Source organism: Macrosteles quadrilineatus, unplaced genomic scaffold (genome assembly GCF_028750875.1).
Source record: "Macrosteles quadrilineatus isolate MER2022 unplaced genomic scaffold, UCM_ALF_1.0 Scaffold_9__3_contigs__length_116548681, whole genome shotgun sequence".
NCBI classification, from domain to species: Eukaryota; Metazoa; Arthropoda; class Insecta; order Hemiptera; family Cicadellidae; genus Macrosteles; species Macrosteles quadrilineatus.
In genome coordinates, this window is record NW_026542602.1 from 10502504 (window position 1) to 10522244 (window position 19741).

The 19741-nt window shown below is 35.0% G+C and overlaps 1 protein-coding gene across 1 annotated transcript in view; it reads right to left on the reverse strand.

Moving 5' to 3' along the window:
* Positions 1-406: 406 nt before the first annotated feature.
* LOC129002842 (patched domain-containing protein 3-like) overlaps positions 407-19741 on the reverse strand; it is a 69676-nt gene continuing 50341 nt past the window's right edge. The window contains exons 7-15 of the mRNA XM_054430934.1: positions 18105-18284; positions 17343-17506; positions 15167-15367; positions 13929-14060; positions 7997-8142; positions 6614-6781; positions 5736-5948; positions 4184-4393; positions 407-3670 (exon numbers count right to left, since the gene is read on the reverse strand). Of these exons, the coding sequence (XP_054286909.1) occupies positions 2663-3670; positions 4184-4393; positions 5736-5948; positions 6614-6781; positions 7997-8142; positions 13929-14060; positions 15167-15367; positions 17343-17506; positions 18105-18284 (2422 nt within the window). The 3' untranslated portion in view covers positions 407-2662. The remainder of the gene's footprint in view (positions 3671-4183; positions 4394-5735; positions 5949-6613; positions 6782-7996; positions 8143-13928; positions 14061-15166; positions 15368-17342; positions 17507-18104; positions 18285-19741) is intronic.

Sequence of the window (19741 nt, forward strand, 5' to 3'; positions counted from 1 at the left end):
TGTGGTATATCTATAGTTGTTTTATATCGTATTCTTCATATATATATTTGGCATGAATTATATCACAATCTAATAAACTGACCTAAATATAGAATGCATAGGAACTCGCCACTGGGTAACTGTGGCTTTGACAGCCATGGGTTTCACCACCAGCTACCGAGCTACCAGCCACAACCATGCAGGCATGCACCTTTAACTCCAGGCCATGGCCTGGTAGAATTCAATTCTAAAGAGATTCTAAGAATTGGCTATGTCCTGCACCGGAAGTCCAATAAGCTAGCACGGCAAACAGGTGACGTCCACTCATTTGATCACATGTTATTAATTTCAAAGTTCAAATAATATGTCACCGCAATCGCCAATCCCACAAAGTATGAGGGTAAATCAATTAAATGAAATCAAGATATTATTGTAAAATAAATTTACTGTCATTCTGTAAAAAATACACATAACATCTACATTTTACAAAGCTTTAAAATATTTGCAATAAAAATTGAGCAATAACTTTGACAAAACTCTAGATAATATTGTTTGCTTCCATCTCTACTAACATTACACATCTACTTAGTTTTTCACTTGCTATTAATTCATCAAGGATGAAGAATAATACAAATTTTTAGTATGTTGTTGTTTTTTTTTGTAACTACGGATAACTTAGTAATTTCAAATATTTAGTAACACACTAACATGAAAATTTTACATGGTTTGCTTTAGAAATATTTTAATTTTTATTGATCAACTTACAAAGATCGTTGTAAATAAGAGTGGACCAACAAATTTAAAATATGCCCAAATAAAAAAAATATTATTATTATTATTAATGACATGGGAATGCCACCTAGGTGCATATTTTAACCTTGTTTAAACCTATTTAAGGAACTAAAATGTAACCTACTTAGACTGTTCAAAATCATAAAATTCAATGTTCCCATTCTGTGATGTTTCCCAAAATGCTTTTGCTGATAAATCTAAAAAGGAGATTAAAAATGTAACTTTATTCCATCCCAAACTCTGCACTTTTTAAACTTAGAACTTATTCATATTCATTTGAAATTTGGTACTGTACTCCCACAAAAGTCCGACTCGACATTTCCCAAAAAAATAATAGTCTAAATGTACTAGTATGTATGTAATTTCATATTGAAGTACAGTCCAATATGAAATTACAATACTCACTTATTTGATATTACATTTGATTTGTAATCTGTATATGCTATTACATACTTTGAAACATCACATTAATTACTGAACCTATCATACAATTGTTAATACATTATTATTAAAATTATTGTGTAGTAGGTGGCACTGTTCAGTTGTGATAAATCAAACAAAACACAGAACACCCATATGTCCATTTGCCACCCGCTCACAAAAAAAAAAAAAAAAAAAAAAAATTAATGTCAAACTTAGCTGTCCCAAATTTGTCAATGGTCACTAATACACTAATTTATTTATAATGGTCTCTTGATGGTCCAGCTTTCTCCTAAATCCGGCTCATTTAATTAAGCCTGATTATCCAAAGGCAACATAGTATGTAAATTCTGAAGTGAAAATATTTTGATAAGTAACATTACAAATTTTGCATTAGTATCCATAGTCAAAATAGCAATCAAATAGATCTGCTGACAGTTATATTTACTTAAGACTATAAATTATTACGCGTCATTCAAAAGTTATACCCTTTGTGGAAGGAATAAACATAGGTGTGATACTCCCGTTGTATGCTGACTTCCCCTAGATTGCAAACAGAAAATCACCTGATTGTAACTGTCTTATAGTGTATATTTGTTTTGATTTGATTGTTATTGTTCTTATAATTTTTTTCTTAAAAGGGAAGTAGTGTTTGCTTTTTGGATGACGTCAGCATATGACAGGAATAGCACACCACCTACATTTTTCCTACCACCATGAGTTTTATTTACCTTTATGGAGACAAAATGACTAGTCATCATAAATGTGTACGAAAGAGTATTTACATATTATATTATATAGTAAAATTATTATAAAGGTATTTACAGTTGACATATTTATTAAAGAAGTTCCTCTCTCACAAAAATTGTTGTTAACTTAAAATATCATTGATGTGATGGTAAACTAGATTTTGACATGCTATGAAAATAATGGTTTGGATCAAATGTTATATGAAACACGTATTCCTGTAAACATTACTTCACTATATCATAAGTATGTTATTATATACAATGAAAATAAATACATGGAATTATGCAAGATAGTTTTAACGTGTAGTTTAATAGGGTCAGTTCTTAGAGAACCCTGTTGGCATTATCACAGAATCATTTGAGGATTTTTATGATTTAAAATACTTAGACCTACAACATTACTTTACACTTTAAAAGGTTATAAATATTTTAAGTACTAATTAGAAAACTACTGAGTATTTTAAAGATACTCAGCAATGAACATAAAGCTTACAATTGTGGACTTATTACAACAGTAAGAATTTTATAACATAACCAAAGAAATTATTTTACTGTGCACCTTGTTTTTCTAAAACTAGTTTGTGTTTTTGGATTTACTTTTGTCATTTTATTAAAAGTTAAAGTTGTGATATTTGAAAGCATAGTGCATTTAAAAACTAAAATCACACAATTCCACAGATGTCAATAATGGAACTTTATACAAGTCTTTGGGTTGCTGAAGTCTAGGGGTACCTCCCATCCCCAGGGTATGGCCGCCCATGGTGTGGCGAGTAGTGTTGTGCTCGTGGCCTGTTCTGATTTGACGCTGGATGACCTCTCCAAGGTTGCGAGTCCTCTTCACTCATGTACCCTCCATTGTGGTAGGTCAGCGGAGAACGGTTTGAGCTAGAGTTAGGTACTGACGACTTTCTCCAACCTTCTACGTAACGTCTACGCTGCACTTCATCGTCTTCAACTTCTTGTCTGCGCCGCTGAGACTTTGAAGAGCTAGATTCACTAGAGTCCTCTCCCGAGGTTCCAAGTCCGAGGTCTTTTTCTCCTTCTACAATGAATTTCCCTCGGATGTTCCCATTGTAGGTGGACATTACGAGCCTGGGTGCGTCCGTCATTCCGTGAAGAGGAACACCAAAGTGCTTTCCGTTCCCGTTCATCTGAGACATCGGATGCAGTGAGGGATGAGGGATGCAGTAGGGATGAGGGAATGTTTTTTCTACTCGTGACAAATCAGACTTCTTAGGGGAACATGCCCCAGGTCCAAACCACGATAAGAGAACAGGCAGAAGGAACATTCCATGAAGAGCACCAAAAAATATAACGAGGAAAATCATCTTGAAAAACACCAGAAATATGTAGCTCTGAGCAAAAATAAGAGCGGCTACTCCGAGAATCGTACTGACTGATCCTTGGAATATAGGAAGACCAAGAGAATAAAGGCACTCTTTCACTCTATCCTCGACTCTTTCCTCTTTGGATGACATGTAGGCGTAACAGATGTGAGCGGTGAAGTCTACGGAGTATCCGATGCACATGATGAGGTTTATCATAGAGATGCAGTCTAGGTTGACATCCCACAAGGCCATGTATCCGGCAACTCCAATCTCTATGGATATGATACAGAAGGCGACCCACAGCGAACAGGCAAACTTGGGAATGAAGATGTAGGAGATAATCATCATGATAGTGGCACCGACAATCATGCTTTGTATGGAGGTGGGACGGACCAGCTCAAACTGGAACAGGTTTTTATAAGTTAGAAGAAAAACCCAAACGTTTGCATCAAATAGAGTAAAAATTCATTGCATCAAACCATTTCTTACAAAAATAACATATAGCGATAAAAGGAGTTTCCACTAGTTGTTTTATTATTGTAAAATGTTGGGAACGCTAAAACAATTTGCAGATATTTAAAATTGAATCCAGCGTCCAAAAATTAGCCGCTTAATTTGTAGGGTAACTTTATACATTTTGCTAACTAACATAGCAGATGTTTCTTGTGTATGTCTGCAAAATTTTATTTTAAAACTAGAAAATCATATTGGCGAGACTGTAAAGAGCAAGAATTTGCAAGAATATGTGGCCAACTAGAGTAGAAATCTACTACACCAGACTGTTCATTCATACTTTTGCTACCTTTATGAATTATATCTTCTCTAGTATATTGAAAGCAATACCCAACCTGCTTGCTGATACCTTTTATCAAGATTAACCAACAAAAATAGCACACTTACAGAGTAGAAACTGACCTGATCAAAGAAAACAAAGTACGGGTGGAACACGCTAACGTTCAGATGACTCTCTTGACAGATTCTCCGCAAGTCTCTGACCATGTCTTTTTCCATGTTACCATCACTGATGTTGACCGCTTGTATCATGAAGCGAGAAGCGATGATCCTTGTATCCGCGTCATTAAACTTCACGTCCAAGGAGAACGGGTTTGGTTTGAACAACCACAACTGTAAAAAAATGAGTTTTAGTTTTCATAGCAGACACAAAGTTAATAAATATAAAGTGGGTGGTAATTCATTTGCACACATTGGAAAATGGAGTTAATTAATTTTGTATTGTTCAAAGATTTCAGGAATTTAACTTGGTTTTATATCAGAATGTATTTGTTCAGATTATATTATTTAAATAATATTCAATTTTCTTGAACATGTTCAAAATTTATAATTTTGTTAGCACTTCACAACATAATGCTGCTTGTAGCACTTCACAGCTGACTGAGAATGCATGATGAGTTTAGACTAGTTTAGGATAACACATGTGTAGCTTTGTTAGTGACTAGACACAAGGCCGATTTACCGAATAGGCACGTGCCTAGGGCGCGAGGCAATTGGCTCTTTTGGGGGGCGCCAAATAATTGGAAAATAAAAAAAATTGATGGTTGAATTTGCATGATTGCAGTAAACTTCTGATGATCCCTCCCGGCCATGTAGACATCGTAACTGTCTCCCGCGACTGAGGCAAAATTCTGACTGTTTTCCACGGTTGTGTGGACATAATTATTACCTTCCATGATCGCGGCAATATATGATCATATCCCGCTGTCGTGGAGGGGATTATCATTGTCTCGCGGTGGCAAAATTCTGATCACCCCTCGCGGCCGTGAAGACATCATTATTGTATCTCCAGTGGTCCTGTAGATATCGTAATCGTCTCCCACCGCCGTGAAGACATTGCAATTATTGTTTCCCGCGGTTGCGGCAAAATGTTAATCATCCCTCGCGGCCACGGAAACATCACTGTTGTCATTCGCGATGGCGGTAAATTGAAAATTCCAGGTGGATATACATAATTCATGCATAATTCCCAGTTAAAAAAAAAACCCAAGCATAATTCTCAGATTCCCGGTTATCCGCGTCGGTGGATACCCTGTATACATATTGCAAAAGCGGCGCTACTATTAGTTGTGCCTAGGGCACTGACAGGGTCAAAAACGGGCCTGACTAGACAACTGGTTCTTAGTGTTCTTGGTCAGGATTGTCTCTTGAAAGCCAAATGATCAAGATGTTTAGTTTCACACCACAAAAAGCTTTGGCAATTTTGTTAACATAGAATGAGCCACATTTCCTTCATGTGTAAATAAGATTAACCATGTTTTCTTCCTAACCATTCCAATAACGGCCAAAGATAAAGAAAATCTATTTTCTACATTCCAAGTAATAAAAGTTCAACCATATATATGAAACCATATCCAAACTAAAGTAAACTGAGTATAGCTTTAATTCATGTGGTCAACAACACTCTATTCCATGAAATAGGAAGAAATTGAGTGTAAAATTTAAAATATATTACCTCATTAAGTGTTTTTATGAAGCTGTCCTCTGTATCAATGGAGACATTGAGGTAGTCTTGGTTGCGTTTCACGTAGCTAACAAAGGACCGCAGCCAAGACTCTGTGTAAAGAGGAGTCGAGATGTACGGAGACGCTTCAAATGTCCGAGTCAAGTTCTCAATTTGATCTTGGATCAGAGGATCGGAATAGTTCAACTCACCTGAGAGGATCACCTGCAATTGATATTAAGTTATTTAGCTTTTTATGTTTGATTGATTCATATGTGTTATATATCATGATGGACAAAAATTACTATCTACAATAACAGAAAACTTTGATGAACCAAAGACACTTTTCAAAGGTTGGTTTTAGAGCTTGTTCAAATATAAGTTAGTTTACTTGTTTGATAAAATATTTATATTCTAGCTATAGTTATCACATAGACACAAAGTATACACAAATTTGATTAATGATGTTTTTGGCTTCTCAGGACACCAAAACAAAACGTTAATTATGACAATCTAGGGATTTGGTCTTGCCAATTGGACTACTTGGATTTTTCTAGAAACTAAATCTACGTTTTAAGCAAATATAAATTTGGATGAGAATATTTTGAAACATGATTAAATTCTGGCCTGTTCAAGCTTCATAAGTCTTAAAAACTTCTAATATTACACAATACCAACAAGTAGTTAAACATGAAACTGTGGGTTCTAATTTATATTGGTATTGGTAGTTTAAAAAACTAAGTAGTTTATTAAAAATTATACAAACATATTAATTTGATTTATTACACATTTTGTTCATGAACAAAGACAATTTGTCTTATTTGACAAAAGAATAAGGTAAGTATAAAATAACATTGCACTGCAGAATTCATACATTTTCTCAAACTTACTTGCATTCTGTAAGGAAACTCTCTGAAGTAGAAGTCCTCTCGATCATAGAACTCAATGGAGTAGGAGTCAGCTCGCGACAGTTTCCTCCGTTGCAGCCCTTCCTGCAGAGTAGTCAGTCCATATATAGCTCCACTGATGTAGGCTCCAAACACCAACAGGACTATTACCTGCAAAAGTATGTCAAATAAGTGTGTGTCACCTATTTATTTTTTTTATTTTGTGTGCATTTTCTACGACAATAGAATTTTTTGCGTTTTGAAAGGAAACAGTCAAAACCCTGTTCTTGTTACTATATAAATCGATCTTTTTGTTAGATAGCATCATTAATTCATAGCCCAATGACAAATGCCATCTGGGTCTGGAAACAATCTCGATTGGAATCGAACTACCCACCTTCAGATTTAAAGGCGAGCACTGTAACCAATCGGCTTCCCATGACAACTATTTGAAGCTACATTTTTATTGTAGCTGAAAGTGGGAAATGGCAAAGCAAAATGGTAAAAACCCCTAAAATTTGTTCAATTTTTATTATATAATTTACATTTATTAGTTTCTCAGTTCATCTGAACTTTGTGCCGGTACGTAAATTTTCTTTAGAGGTTTTAGTGGCCTCTTTTAGCCTTGCATTTACCTGTCCACGTATTTGTCTATGCGTGAACGTGTGAAGCTAAACTAGGGAGTACCAGGACAGTTCTAGCTACATAAATTTGAAGTGGCAACAGGAGGCCAGAAATTCAAGACATTGCTTCTTGGTTTCACACTCCATCGAGCAATCAACTTACCATTACTCATGATGCAAACTGAGAGTTCACGAAAACTACACTGTACAGCTTGAACAGTTTTAGTTGTCTCTTTGTATTATTTCTACATAGGTATCACCATAGATAAATACAGTAGCATGCCTAAGATCTATTATTCTATCTGTAGATCCACTGACTCCAAAACACCATTAGAGATGATTTCAAATCAATTAACTATATACACAATCTAACCATTTTGGCTAATCAGCAACACTTAACTTATAAATTTGTCAAAAACCATTACCCTTAGCCGGTTTTAACCAAATATTTTGCAAATGTTTACATCTTTTGTACAGGGAAAAGCCAGTGACTTTTTAGAAGGTCACCAAAAGTCTCTCTACGCATTTAAACATGGAAGAATACATGTTAAATTAGTGTTTTTTTATTTCTATTAGACTTGATTTCTTTATGTTAAGTTTTAGATATAGGCTAGTATTTGACGCCATTCCATGTACTGATTTATGTACAGTATGAAATAAAGACGATTTGATTTGATTTGATTTGATAAAAAAATTCCATAATAGATATGAACAGAAAAAGTGAAAAATTACAAAAGAGAAAGCTTTTGAATGTTTGACCTACCTTGAAGGGCCATTGGTTAACACACCAAGCCACAGAATCTCTAAAGAACACCATCATGGCATTGTCGGGGTTGTCCATTGGGTTGTCAGGGTCCTTAGGATTGATTCCCCCAGTGCAGAATATGCGGTACAAGCAAGATGCCTTACCTATAACACAAGTTAATCTGTTGTAAATAGATTTAATAGATGGAAAGGTTTATTTTAAAATATATAAACAAAATGATAAGTGTAATTTAAGAGGTTAAAGTAAGCTGTGTTTTATACCATTATCAATGTTAAATGTTCCATTTTAATGATTAAGACTTGAGAGTTTACATAGATTATTACTTCAGTAATGTCTTTAAAAGAGGTAGCCTATGTTTTATTATTGAAAACTTGGACATCAGAAGACATAGGTAACAACTTAAATAAGGTATTTATATAGGGCAACCTATTATGTAGGACTTTAATTAGTAAACAAGATACTGTAAAAATTATCAATCATTAAAAATCCTCTGGATCCTCTGGATCCTCTGGATCCAATCAATCCAAGCAATCCTCTGGATTGCTTACAGTATATAATTGCTAAGGTAAGCCCTTAAAATATCAAGCAAAAATTATGTTTACTATTTACCGGTACTTAAAAAATAATTTGTAATGGAAAATATATATTTTGTAATCCCTCAAACGTTCTAGTGCAATACAGATTGATCTCAAATCTCTTTTTTCCTAAACCTCATGACAAGAGACATGTACGTGTGAGCCAATGAGTCAATCCAAGATTATAAAGAATTATATCATTGCTTTCGCCATTGTGGCGGGCCAGCGCGGCTAATGCCGTGCCGGAACTGTCACACCTAATCAGCTGTTCTGGGCCTAGTTCACTGTTACCACACCTGGTTGACTGGGTCACGCTCGCCAACCGTCAAACTGTTATCTTGTATTGCCCTGCAGAATTAAGAGGGATGGGGTAATTCAAAAAGGATCTTTGCACAATGTGACTGCTTCAAGAAATGAAATAACCATTTTGGTGAAACATTTACATAAAACATAGTAAAACCAGTTTGAAATTGATTTGGCTAGGTGCAACTATAGGAAATTTAAGTAGAAAGAGGCTCAGTAATATGACTGTGGAGACATTGAGCCATATAGTGAACATTGCCCTTTCCAGGAAATTACAACCTTCACAACCCAGATAAATACTTTTAATACTTTTCAATGAAATGGCGACCATTAAATCTATATGTTAATTTAAGATCAGATACCGGCAGCAACATAGAAAAGAATTATTTATAAAAATAAATACCTCTGCCTTAAAAAATAAGGTTGCCAATGACACAGAAAAATAGTACACATAAAATATCGAAGGATTATACAGCTTTAAGACTGATTAATTTTGATGTTTGCCATATATAGATGATTTCTCATTATGGTCAATGAACCTCTTTATGTTTCATGGATAATAATTTTCAAAAAGGATCTGTCCAAATCATATTGTTTCCAAAAGTTCACAAAAAAATTTGACAATGTTCCTCTAGAACCAATAAACAATCCAATCACCTCAATTTTTGAAATTTTAAAATTTTGCTTGAAATATTCAAAGGTAGAATCATAAATTTTTTTCTTTTCTTCATTTACTTCCTCAGCTTGATTTATCTTTGTTTCAAATCGAATTGTAGGATCAAGAATTATATGCCTTTGTTAGTATCTCTTTCGATCAATAAAATATCTACTCTTCTGGTGCTTCCGTTAGAAGAAAGACAGTGTACTTCTTCTTGCACTTCCCATGTATTATACCTTTTTCTAAAGGCATTTGCTATGATACTTCTTATTTTGTGGTGCCTTGTGTTTCTTAGAAGTTCACCAAACGGACAGAAGCCAAGGGCATGTGCAAGGGTTTCAATCTCACCACAGGCATGCCTGCAGAGGTTATTGCCCTGACTTCTGCCGTGGAGAACACGCACTGGCACCACATTTGCAATCATTTTTATACTGTCTTTCCACTCAGATTCTGACAAGCCTTCTTTATTAATAATACTTTTATTTCCCGGAGTATAGTCCTTGAAAAGTTCAACACCTTTACCCTTCTGTTTTAAGCTTTTCCAATTTTCAAACCCCTTTCTCTTAAGTCATTTCTTAATTTTTGGGTATTTATTGTTTGATTACGATCAATTTCTTCTAGGTGTAATTTTTATTAAACAAATTGTTTCTATCCGTTTAAATTTGTCTTCATTTATTGTATAACAATTTTTAACCCGTCTGAGTATTTGTATAGAATTAAGTTGTTGAATATATGCTTCCCATTGAGCCTTGATTGATCCAAGTCCTTTATATTTTTTTGGGCTATCTATCTATCTATATCTATACTATTATAAAAAAGAGGTGGTGTCTGTGTGTATGGGAAAAGTAAACGCGAAAACTACTGATCGGATCGGGCTGAAATTCGGCATGATGATAGCTCATATTCCCGATTAACATATAGGCATATTTTTATCCCAAAAATCCTTCCGGGCTCCGCCCCAGTGGCTCTGGAGCAAAGGTTCCCATGTTAACCTCTTATGAGAAATGGAATTAATGAATCTTAACAGCTGTTTCAATTAAACAAGTTGGTTCTGTTCTATGATTTTCAATAGCATTAAAGTTACAAGGATTACCAACAGGGTGCAGCACTAGCATTATTTCTTTTACATTTATGACAACAGCTAATTTGCAACCAAAAGGTGAGTGAGCGTAGCGAACGAACTTCAACCTGGAGGCGAGTGAGCGTAGCGAACGAGCTAACCTGAAGGCAAGTGAGCGTAGCGAACGAGCTAACCTGAAGGAAAGTGAGCGCAGCGAACGAGCTCCAACCTAAAGGTGAGTGAGCGTAGCGAACAAACTTCAAAAAGAACCGAAATTTCTTAAACCATGTCCTCACTCATAACTGCTATAAGCATTTGATACTTATATGCCAACCCCGTACGAAGGACGGGTACTCTGCTAGTACTATTATAAAAAAGAGGTGGTTGCTGTATGTATGGGAAAAGTAAACGCGAAAAATACTGGTCGGATTGGGCTGAAATTTGGCATGATGATAGCTCACATTCCCGATTAACATATAGGCATATTCCTATTTCAAAAATCCTTTCGGGCTCCGCCCCAGTGGCTCTGGAGTTTCCCATCCCATGTTAACCTTATGAGAAATGAAATTATTGAATCTTAACAGCTGTTTCAATTAAACAAGTTGGTTCTGTTCTGTGATGTTCAATAGCATTAAAGTTACAAGGATTACCAACAGGGTGCAGCACTAGCACTATTATTTCTTTTACATTTATGACAACAGCTAATTTGCAACCAAAAGGTGAGTGAGCGTAGCGTACGAACTTCAACCTGGAGGCGAGTGAGCGTAGCGAACGAGCTAACCTGAAGGCAAGTGAGCGTAGCGAACGAGCTAACCTGAAGGAAAGTGAGCGCAGCGAACGAGCTCCAACCTAAAGGTGAGTGAGCGTAGCGAACGAACTTCAACCAGGACATGATTGAGCCATGCAAACGAGATCATCTTGAAAATTAAGAAGTTAAACGGGGCAAAGCCCGCGGGTTACAGCTAGTATAACATAAAATCTGGAGTGTCAGTTGGTAAGCTTAATATTTCTTTAACACTACTTTTAACCAGTTTGTCTAAGTCAGTTAAAAATGCTACTGATAATTTATGGGAGTGAAGCATTTTGAAATGGATATATTAACGTTGGCCATATACTTACATTGATTAATTATACAGGGTGGTAAAAAAGTCCCTGGACAGTTAAATATTTTAAAAAATAAGGTAGATAGAGCTACAATAATTGGTACAAAGTTACAGGGCATAAAACTCTATTTTAACACATATTCAGTGATCCAATAACTCTTCAGGGGGACGGCCCACAAGGAGTCGGAAGAAAATCTTAAATGGAAGCATAGGTCAATATGCACATCAAATTAAAGGTCTTTTTTTAGTAGAATACAATGCCACAAACCGCACTTCAAAAGGTTGATCCTGCGCAAAATGGCAGATGTTCAAAGATTTCTTGAATCCGCCATTTTGAATCTTTGAACGACTGCCATTTTTTACTCAGGCATTCTTTTGACCTTAAATTTACGCCATCGTAATCTACTAGTGAAGACCTTTAATTTGATGTGCATATCGACCTATGCTTACGTTAACAATTTTCTTCCGATTCCTAGGGCTCTGCCCCCTGAGGAGTAAGCGTATAATAGCAATGTAAATTAAATGAACCTTTGAACATCTGCCATTTTGCGCAGGATCAACCTTTTGAAGTGCGGTTTGTGGCATTGTATTCTACTAAAAAAAGACCTTTAATTTGATGTGCATATTGACCTATGCTTCCATTTAAGATTTTCTTCCGACTCCTTGTGGGCCGTCCCCCTGAAGAGTTATTGGATCACTGAATATGTGTTAAAATAGAGTTTTATGCCCTGTAACTTTGTACCAAGTATTGTAGCTCTATCTGCATTATTTTTTAAAATATTTAACTGTCCAGGGACTTTTTTACCACCCTGTATTAAACTTTTGGCTTGACAAAAGTAATGTAGTCGATGTTAGTCTTTCTAATTGGGTTAAAAAGGTTTAAATACCTGCTATCAAGCAATCCATTTAATTGCAGTTGCAACTAGTTTTGACTCCTATGTGGAGTCATCATCAGGCGGTACAAGGACTTATTCTTTCTTCATGTGAAGAGCGTCATATTTAACAAGTAAAAATAAATAAACATTTACACACGACACAAAACACGTTACGGACACGAAACATTTACTGATCAGTTACGACAACAGACGACGCTAACCCGACGGAGTTTAAGTCCAGACTGCGGGTGGTCATTGCAGTGGTGTACGTCCGTTATCTTATCACCCCAGGTTGCGTCCTAGTCCTGTCTAACACACTTCCACTCTCCAGTACCCTTATGGCAGTGTCATATATAAAATTGGACGAAAACGTTAGTTGGTCATTTAACACATTTTCGTGGTCGGATGTTACTGCCTTATAAATCTCAAACTCTTCTAAGGTGTTTAATTTAAATCTGTCTTTAGAGAAATGTAAAATATTCATGTTGTTACTAATGCTGGTATAATTATGGCCTTGAGAAATTAAATGTTCTGCAAAAGATGATGTCTGGTGTACTGTTGACGCTTTTAGGAGATGTTCCTTGAAACGTTTAGTAAAGTCTGGCCGATGTAAAATTTAGTACAATCGGTACAATTGATCTTGTATACGCCGGAGCTCCACATAGGAGTCGAAACTAGTTGCAACTGCAATTAAATGGATTACTCGATAGCAGGTATTTAAACCTTTTTAATATTATTTGGCAATCCGGAGGCTACATCCACAATGAAGTTTCTATTTGGGATTTGAATTGTTTAATTATTCTCTCTTTATTATAAAGAATAATTATAAAGAATATTAAGAAGACTGCGTATAAAAAGAAGACTGATGACCGTTTTTGTTTTCCACTACATTTACAACAATTGATACAGATTGCTTGGCTGCAAATATTTGTAACCAAACAGGATTGGTAGGTAGCTTAAAGAATATTATTTTGTTTATGTAAAAAAATCTAATGGTGTTTACCTTCCAATGATTAAGTTTTGTAAAATGAATTTATGAAACTTGTAAAAAATTGTTGATTTTTGTTTGTATAAAATCTGTGCTTATTTCACACTCCATATTTTATAAACCCATACAGCTTACTGATTTACAACAAATCCACCCTCCAATTAAATATAACCTTTTGCACACTTGATACAGGAAAGAAAAAAATTGCTTGGCCCTAACTTTCTGTCTAAATAAACATTTCTTTGTCCCTTTGGATCACTACATGTAGTTATGCTTTTTATCTTAAATTCTTACTGTAAATTACATCACAAACAAATTGTAGTCTTGGACAATTCAGTAACGTTTTAGTAAGCGAGAAATAACTTACCTGACAGAGAGACTGGTTTGACTTTGATACAAAGGATAGAGTGTCTGTTGTCATGTTCTGCGTATCCAGCCAAAACCATGCAGGCTGCAAAGAAGGTGATGTGCCATAGGAAGATGAACCCTACAGCAAAACCTGTGACAAAAACATCAATTAGAATCACAAACCATGGTTATAATGACAAGCTATAAGGCTTTAGTATATTGAGTGAGGTTTTATATGGATAATTTGAAAAAGAGTTTCAATTCATGTAAATTATGAAAAAAATAGTTTTGAGTAGAGGCCTAAGTTGCAAAGGAAACTCAGCCACTGACATCTTTGTGTCAGAAACCAAAACAAGAAATTTGTTTGTTGGCCTCTGGATTATGTTGAATATATGAAACTGGTGTAAAAATACCTGCTTCAAGGTAACTTAATCCTGGTTGTTGCTAGCGTCGCAACTAGTTTAGACTTTCTAAAAGTCATCTTCAGACGCAAAGTTTAGCATCCACATCTGAAGTGTATGTCTGAAGTCTAGACATCCATACCTACATAGTGTAGTTGATACACAAGACTTTGCATCCATCTGGTCGTGACACACATTCCTACACTGCAGTTACCGTTTTTGTTCCCATTTAATTGTTGTAAATGTACCGTTTTTACAATATTAATGTCTGTGTTCATGTTTGTGTGTTGTACTGTGTGTGTAACGACGACCTTTGTATGAAGTGATCACCCTTTTGACATATTTGACGCAGTGGCGGATCTAGAACAGTCACAAGGGGGGGGGGGGCAAACCAGGGGTTCTGGGGGAACCCCCAAAAATTTGTGTAAACTATATGTCTCCAAAATGGTAGTTTTATACTATTTCTGTCTCCAAAGTTTGTGTGTCAATTATTTTACAGACATATATATATATGTATATATATATGTATGCCACATATATATATGTATGCCAGAGGGGGGGGGGTGGTAGCCACCTTTGCCACCCTCTGGATCCGTTGACGCCTGAAGATGACTTTGTAGCAACAACCAGGATTACCACGAAGCAGGTATTTACACGTATTTCATAAAAACAAGAGAATTTGTAACAAAAAACACCATTGGCTCATATTCTGGTACCAGTAATCACTATTGATTTAAATACTCATGACTTTACATCACTTTGTTTGAAAATGCTGCCTTCAAAATACCAAAACATTTAAGCCCACTTCACCTTAAACTTTTTATGAAGTAACAATTCATCAAATGTTTTCACTCACTTGAGTAGAGACAGAAGATTTGTATGGAGGGGAAAGGACTAAGCATTCCAATCCAGAGGCTGACCATGTCAGTGACACTTGTGATGGTAATGGAAACTGCAGCGTCTGACATAGTGTGACCCATCCTCTCAGGAACTGACATGGTGACTGGTGTGCGACGCCAAGCAGCCAGCATCACAAATGTGTCATCTATACCTATACCTGTAACACAACATCATCAGCATTACATGTCTGCAATACAAAATCATCAGTACTGATGGAGAGCATTGCCAAGCAAACGACCATCGCAAATGTGTAATTTATCTATTTTGCACATACTTTGCATTTATCTCTACCTGCTATATAGCATTAGCATTAGGAACAGTGATGGTGACTTATATATTGTTGATTGTTATTTAAAAGTCTCCATTGTGCTCCTGTTGCAAAAAGCTAGTTATACCTAGTTAAAAACTAAGACCAACAACATTACTTTTACTTTATCTTCTAATATTCAAACGGGTTCCCACCTCTATGGGACGATTAGTCTTGTCATAGTATTTGAAAATATTTTGAAAGAAAATGGTCACTTCCGTCAAGTATAAATCACATACTCTGATTAGATTTAATCAAATTTCAACAATCTCGTTTGAAACTTCAAACGAGCAAGCAAAAGCTGTGAACAAAGTTAGAGTTAATTAGCATGTTAGAACATAAATTTAAAAAAAACTGTCAACCCACTACAGTCAGCCCTGAAAGTCTGAAACACGTCAATCAGCATACTAAGTATCCTAAAACCCAATCAATGTCTCGATAGAAATGGTGATCACCTGGTGCCGGCCCTGTTGTGCAAATGTGTTTGACCTTCTGCAGACCCCCTAAACCACTAATGTACAATTTCTACAACAAAACACTTTCCGACTTTCCTTCACGTACAGAAAGATTAATCAACATGGGATTTCTTCCTACAGAAAGCTAATCAGAGAAGTTATACATGAAGGGAAAAGTTTTCTTTCTAAACATTTTCAAACATTATGACAAGACTAATCGCCCCATAAGGGTGGGAACCAGCAATAACAGTAGAAGATGAAGTAATGTTAACAGTTATTGGTCTCAGATTTTAACTATTTTGCTTCAGCATGCCTCGTGAGCTCAATGGAGACCTTAATTAATTTACATACATCCCTGGTATTATTAATACCAACAAATAAATCCATATCGGTGATTTATGTTCGCCTTTATACTTGGACAAATGAAAAATATACTTTTATGAACCTATCATTTCACTCAAACCTGTTAAATAGCTACAGAGTTATTATTTGGTATTCTTGGGTGCTTAGTTTAATAATAAGTTTTAAGTCTTCATCTGCAACCAATGACAGCCGAGCAGTAGACCTATGCAGGTCAAACACCAGGTACAGGTAGGAGGACAATTCTGCTGTTCTGGACTAATTGCTTATTGACGAGTCACCTTGGATTGTTTCACACTTGATTGTATGTTTGAACCCTTCATTTGGTCCGTACTGTATCCTTACTACAATTTGAATCTGGGTCAACCACGGAACCCAACTGGCTTTTTTAAGTATTGAAAAACAGTCACCTGCCACCTTTATAGAGATACTTATGGCGAGTTTTAGTTCATCCAAATGAAAATCAGTAGTGAGTACAACAATACACACTACACTTTTTTCATATTTTGATGTTACATAATTCACTAGAAAAATATTTTTTTATCAGAGTAACTGAAAAATAACTACAACTAGTTAGGTACTTAATTAATGAAATAAATACTCTTAAATAAAGCAATTACGTGTGGAGACTATGCATATGTAATTTACAGGGAACTAAATAATTTTGGGATTTTACACGAGTCCTTTGCAAGATTTTCTATATCAATTAATTTATTTTTATATACAAATTTTCATATCAAAATTCATCAGGTAAATGGAATAGTTAATTTACATACTCTGCACTGTAAATTGTAAACTGTTCCTTAAGATTACAATTTGTAATGTCTGTATTTTTTTTTCTTTTAAGATCATCTAAGAATTTAACATCTACATGAGATTTCCCAAGCATGTTGTTTTTTAATAGCTACTCCCCCCTAAATGTCTTTGATGGTGTGGTATTTTCATTTTCCCAATCCCAAACATCAAACACAACTATTCACACTGATAGTTGATATAAAACTTCTACTTACTGCACATGAGTAGTGGAGATACAAGGTTGATGCCGATGAAGTCAATGCCGCAGTACATAGCCAGACCAAAGCCTGCGACTGTGCCCATAGCAGCCGACACATTACCCAGCAACCCCAACAGAGGCTTTGACCGGACCCAGTCTACCATCATACAGGTGATGACACTGCAACAAACAGTCAATTAGTTAGTTTAATAAGTCAAAGATACAAAGATAATTGCATCATCGTACACTGTAAAATATATACATTCATTTTAGGTACTCTAAAACATAAAGTGTTTAGAGTCAGTTTTGTTCTCACTGTGTGTGAATTCTTTTAAGGATTTGTCACAAGAATCTATCATATTGGTTACATATTAAATAGCTCAAGAACTGTATTTGCAGTAGTTATAGTGTCTCGTAAGCTTTTTCAAAAGGCAAAATCAAATCCATACCGGTACTTAAAAATACTAGAAGTGTATGGTTAAAAGTTGAATTGGCTTATTACAAAACATCAAATCCATGCTATTTATTCAGTTCAGCATTGAGGATTTGACAAAAATAAACTTAACAAATAGAGTACAGAGGTACGATGCCATCAAACTATGCCTACTTACTTAATATTTTACACTTAGAATCCTGACTCATTGCACATTATTCCACATTATGCTTAAGTCAAAAATCCATATAAAGTATATAACTCAATATTTATAACCTATAAACTGACTTATAGCGAAATGTATGTCTGTAATTCCACATAACTCAGCATACAAAAAAGACCCACCTGAACACAGCCATGATGACGAATGTTGAGCCAAAGAACGGAACGACTCCCTGAGTGTTTTTCTCCAGTTCAATGTCTAGAGTTCGAGATGCAAAGCGAGCCGTTGAGATGTACTTGAACATTCCGGAGTCCTCAGCTTTACCTACGGCCGCTAGGAACGCTTCCTCCCACACTGCTCCTCTGAACATAGACAAATGAAATAATTCACATTTTCTATTTACAAATATCAATAAGTATAAAAATTGCTTGTATATCAACGATAAGAGCTATAAACTCTCTCTATGTTCTAATCTCATAAATTCATTTAATTACTCAATTACTGTACTCCTGTTTATATTTAAACTGAAATCTCTTTTTAAATCTTCTCGCTAAAGAAGTCCTACATTTTGTACGAAATATCAACTTTATGTTTTGTGATCTTATTTTTGTTTATCTACTAGTAGCCGGTGGAATATACTTTTCTCAGATAAGCTAGCTGAAATCTATTGCTCAAAAAATTCATATCTAGCCACTTGGTTTTCATTTTAAACATAAATTTATTTTAGTTTTTGGTAATTCAATGGTTGATAGCTGGGTCAACATTCCCCTGTCACAGTCACTTATGGCTTGGCGATGTGACTTGTATATGTCAGCAAGGGGAAAAAACAAAAATCTAATACAATTTAATTTATATTGTAAAAATAAAAATGCAATATATTTTAATGATAACAAACTACAATCCATTTGATCCGACAAAAAAAAATTGTAATTAATACCAAGTTACGATTAAAACATAATTTTTTATCAAGAGTGTATCTGAAGGGTTAATTTTTACTATTACTACTTTACTTATGAAATAATCAAAATATTTTACCTGAATAATTTTAAACAGCATAATTTTCAATAAATATAGTTACAGTTTTAAAATAATCCTGATGATTAAATAAAAAAAAATAAATAATAGAACTCTAATTGTTATCTTTTCTGGACCCATACCATGGCATTCCTCTATCAATTAATTAATGACACGATAGTGAGTTTAATTATTTCATTACCTCTTCAGATATGAAGAGGTTCGACCATCACTATAAAACATTTTTTAAAATTTAAATTCCAACGGCGTAAAACACAAAAAAAATTATTGATTTCACACAAGGTCTTTTTATTAAGATGTATTTTTGTTTATCCAGCTTTCATACCTTTTGCGACATATTTGTCTTAGTTCACGAATAAATGATATTAATTAGTGTACACAATAAATGAAATGAGTATTTGACTAAATACTAGAAAGTAATTTTTCATAAAACAATCTTAAGTTTCGGCGGCATTATAAAGTCCAGATATGGAAACTTGCTGAAATGGCAGAAGGCTAACTGTAGTTAAGTGTGTCAAATAACCTTGACCCAGGAAACTTGGGGAAAACAGCACAACCTGAGCTGGCTGGGATGGTTCATCTACTCCAATGATTAAACTACTCATATAACCATCTGTATAGACCTACATATGTTGTTCCATTTAAAATGAATGATATTTATCATAAACTTATATACTGTTACCATTGAACTGTTTGAATCCTTAAACCACCTTTCCTCCAGTTCTCAAGTTAACTAGATTTGTCCAGATCTAACATGTTTTAATCGTCTAAATTGACTGAATCT